General features: G+C 25.4%; 1 protein-coding gene across 1 annotated transcript; it reads left to right on the top strand.

Moving 5' to 3' along the window:
• Positions 1-168: 168 nt before the first annotated feature.
• PCYB_095340 (tryptophan-rich antigen) lies at positions 169-1,260 on the top strand (the record flags this gene model as incomplete). The annotated part of the gene is made up of 2 exons (XM_004222649.1): positions 169-264; positions 391-1,260. 2 exons carry the CDS (start codon positions 169-171, stop codon positions 1,258-1,260), a joined length of 966 nt encoding a protein of 321 aa, XP_004222697.1.
• Between the last annotated feature and the right edge of the window lie 3,417 nt (positions 1,261-4,677).

The raw sequence follows: 4,677 nt of genomic DNA, 5'->3' as shown, positions 1-4,677 counted from the left end.
TTCTTTTATAAAAATTGCTATTATAATTTATTAAGTCTAATTATTTTCTTTTTCAAAAAAAAACATTTTTAAAATGGAAATTAAATCATAAAAATATATAAGTTTTATATTAAAGAATAATTACATTCCAATAATAACAATATAAAACCAAATGAATTTTTATTAAAAATGAAAGCATTATTTGTCTATCCCTTGGCTTCAATTGCCGTCTCATTTGTTTTATCATCTGCTGAAGGGGAAACACAAGAATGTTCAAGATTCAATGTACCACCACCATCTGTAAAAAAAAACTGCCAATCTTATAAAAAGACATTTTGTATTTATTTAAAATAGTTAATTATAATATTACGTTCACATAAAATAATTCTATTTTCTTTAAATTTTATTTAGAAATGGATTACCTTCAGTTCTAAACCATACTGCAAGACAGCTGCAAGTGTTGAGGATCAAGTTAAAAATATGTTACATCATCTAGGATTAGTTAATTCACCAGAATCCGTAAAACAGAATAAGTGGAATACCTGGTTAAAAAAAAAGAAAATATCATTGACTGAAAAATTAGAAACTGAATCACAACAATATATGGAAAACTTGGAAAATGATTGGGATGAATTTATGATATCTTTAGAAAATAAATGGAGGCATTATAATCCCCATATGGAAGATGAATATGCATGTAGTGTTTATCCACTTGGATTAAAATGGGATAAGAGTAAGTGGACATTGTGGTTTTATAAAAAGGGATTAGAGTGTTTGAAGAATGATTTTAAAAAATGGATCACTGAATGTAAAAAAGGTTACAACACCCACATGAAAAATGTTGTACAGGAATTTGATAAACAATATTATGATGATTGGTGTAGTAGATCTGAAAAATATCGTGAAGATTATTATTGCAAGAGATGGAAAAAAAGAGGATTACATAATGACCAGCACGATTCGTTAAAGTTAGAGCAGTGTCAAAATTGGAATGAAAGTAACGAAAATGAAAAAGATGTGTGGACAACTCTTATGAAGGATGCGCTAAAATATTACGCAGGACCCGATTTCAATTTATGGATTGAGTTTAGAAAAGAAAAGATATACTTTTACAAGCAATGGATGCAAGCTTTCGCCGAACAATGGACACAAGTTAGTCAATGGAATACGTGGACTGCAGAAAGAAAAGATTATATAAAAAAGCATAAAGATGAACAAGCAAAAAAAAAAGCAGCATTAAAAAAAGCACCAACAAAAAAATCAGCACAAAATATAGCATAATAAATCTTATATCAAATTGAGGGAACAGGCTTATATGAATTTTAGCGCCATTTGATTGACAACTTATATCTTTACCATGTCTGAAGAATACGAAATGAATCTATATAATAGTAAAATATCCATAAAATAATATTTCCCATCTATGTTTATATAACAATTTGTATATGTTCTACACTTATCCTACGCAAAATAAATTTGCAGAGAAAAAAATAGAAATAGAAAAATATAAGTTTTTTATCATTTGGCTTATAAGAATGAAATTTATTTATTACATGCGAAAGCGCATTTAAATTGTGTAGACAACATTTGACATTTATATATCCTATTCCTAAATTAAAAATGTCCCAATCTTTTTTATATTACGTATAATCACATTTTTTAAGTAGGTTGGTAGTAGTACGTATCATTTTACGTTTTAGGCATGGAAATAAGATTTTCCTCCTTATTTTTTTTTTACATAAATTTTTTTTTTTTTTTTTTAAATAAATACTAGTTTGTTTCTGTTTTGTAATAAAAAATACATTATTAAAACTCATATATGCATATTTTTACATTTATGGGTGTGTTTTTTTTGTTAATTCTTATATTATATATCTAATTAAACATATTGTTTTAATGTCTTCATAACAAGGACAATTCAGACAATTAAAAACTTTACTTAAATTTAATTTATGAATTAGAAAATAAACAGCTGCCGCCTTAATAGAATTAAAAAAAGATTATGTTATGAACACAAAAATATTTAGATTTGTATGATAGTTATAGCTATATGCACACACAAAAAAAAAATAATAAATACCTTTCCGAGCTCGCAGAACCGGTTGTGATACATACAAATTATTCGAATGTCCATGGATCTACGATTATATTACTGTCTTATCCGTATTAATTTTTTGTTAATCTAATATTTATCACAACGGAATTATTGTAATAGCCATATGTGGAACATTATGACGCCATCCTAAAATACAAGTAAGCGATTTTTCATTTTATACCCATTGAATGTAACGTATAACGTGTTTGCAAATGGCCATTATTCCTATGGATTAAACCTTTTGGTTATGTTTTTTAATTAATTTTATTCCTATTCCAAGTTTTTGACTCGAATTATTTCCTTTTCCTATAAAACACGACGAAAGCAACAAGACCAATTCCTTGAGGGCATTCTGAATATTTCTTAATTGAGGTCCTTTTTTTGAAAAATTTTATTTTTTACTCTATATGAACATGTAAAAAATAAAATAAAATAAAATAACATATTTCATACTATTTTTTCCCTCTTTTTTTTCATTCTTTTTCTTCATTAAATAATTATCCAAACATAATAATCCATATATTTATTACCATTTTACTCACCATATGTTACGCGAATGATCCTTAGCGGTTGCAGTGGTGCGTGCACTTAAGATTAGTTCTAAGATTTAATCTGAAATTTTCACATTTAAGCAAAATTGTTAATACGCCCATTTCAATTACGGTTACATAGAATAATCCAAATTGATGAACACTTTTGCATATTAAGTCGTTCGAGCTATTACATAAATATAAGAAACATTTTCCTACATTTGCCTGATATATAGAGCTTATTTTATTGCTCTTATAAATCTTTCTATGTTTTATAAGTGATTTTATAGGATGAAGCATTTTTTCTCCCACATTATTAAACCATATTTTATAATAATATGGGGCCACAAAGATTCTTTTCATTATAGCATGATTAACAGTTGTTTCTATAACAATTTTTAACGTATTAAAAAATATATAAATATATACATTTTTTTCGACATTTAAATGTATTATATACAATGTTTTTCCTTTATTTACACCTCTCTTTACCTTATGCTACACACTTTTATATAAACCATTGTATAACTTTTGCGATTACTGTTGTTATTATATTTATTGTTATTATGTATGTTTTTATTCCACAATGTAAAACATGGTTTATGACAAAACGATAAAGCAAAGTAGAATCATGAAACAACTTCGAACCCCAAACATATGGTACCTCTCACGAAAGAGAATTAGATTGGCCTTATATCCTTTTTGTCCTATTTGGTCAAACATAATAAGCTTTCATACATCACCATTAGCCTTGCTGAAGAACATAACTATTTTTAGTTATATTAAAATGAAAATATACACGTAAGTATCGATAAATTAACACCTACCAAATATATTTTTTCTTCTTATATTCTGCTTTATAAAGGTATATATACATTTTCTATTTATTCAAATAAATGTTTTATTTTCATGGGAAATGAATTAATAATTGTTTTTCCTCACGAATAACACATACATGTTAAATATGCATCGATGAAATAAAGAATGACAGGTAAGTAGTAATGATTTTCATCATTATTTTATTTTTCTCTTTAATTAGTTTTTTAATATAAAAGAATATTATTATTAGAACAACTCTTTATTTATTAACTTCTTTTTTTTAACTGTTTTTTTTTATTTCGTGTAGAAGAAGAACGAACTCTACAAAATTATAGCAAAACAGTTTTTACTTTTTCATCCTTCCTATTTCACAACTATGAAAAAACTCATAACAAAACATAGTTTTAAAACTATCTTTTAAATGGTTAAATGTACAGTTGTGAGAATTTCATATTTCCACAAGTACAATTACTAGAAGCAACAGAAAACGTCATTATCACTTTATAAATGGTTGTTAAAAAACGCCTACACAACAATTATAATACATACATTTATACGTATACTTTATGTTCGCAAAAATAACACCATTTTAATCATTGACAGATTTTCTCTAACTTATAATATTATTATTATTATACATAATTTAAAAATATAAAAAAATTGCCAATTAACATATGTTAAAATGCGATTAATTAGAATTACGAGCGTATGCGCATTCGCTCCGCAAAGATAATTATTTGTTACACCCACATTTTCTCATAGATTTTTTTTTATTTTTACGTAATTTTCTATAATTTACTTTTTTTTCCCCTAAAGCTATTTTTTTCATGCAGAACACGGACAGTACTTATTCTCCAGTGCCATTTTAAAAAATATCTGTATTACATATATGTTATTGTTTAAGTACATGTTATTTTTTTATTAAAATACATGCAAAAATTAATATATATTATATCAAATTATCCCTTATTACCCCCTGGAAATCTAAATAAACTATGCAAACTTGGTTTTACTTAATGATTCTCTTATAATATGACAAAATTTATTAATAATTTTTCTTTTCATTCTTTTTGTTTGGATAAAACAATTATTTCTAATAATTATATTATTATATTATTTTAAAATAATAATAAAAAAAAGGCATTTAAAGCGCTATTTTATAAATTAAAATCTTTTATTAATATAACCAATTAGTCGTGCGAGCTTTGTTAACACTGCAAAGATTCCCTGTTTGATAAAAAATTAACAATGCAA

Source organism: Plasmodium cynomolgi, chromosome 9 (assembly GCF_000321355.1).
Source record: "Plasmodium cynomolgi strain B DNA, chromosome 9, whole genome shotgun sequence".
NCBI classification, from domain to species: domain Eukaryota; phylum Apicomplexa; class Aconoidasida; order Haemosporida; family Plasmodiidae; genus Plasmodium; species Plasmodium cynomolgi.
The sequence above is the reverse complement of the archived record's forward strand: the minus strand, read 5'-3'. Positions and strand labels throughout refer to the sequence as shown.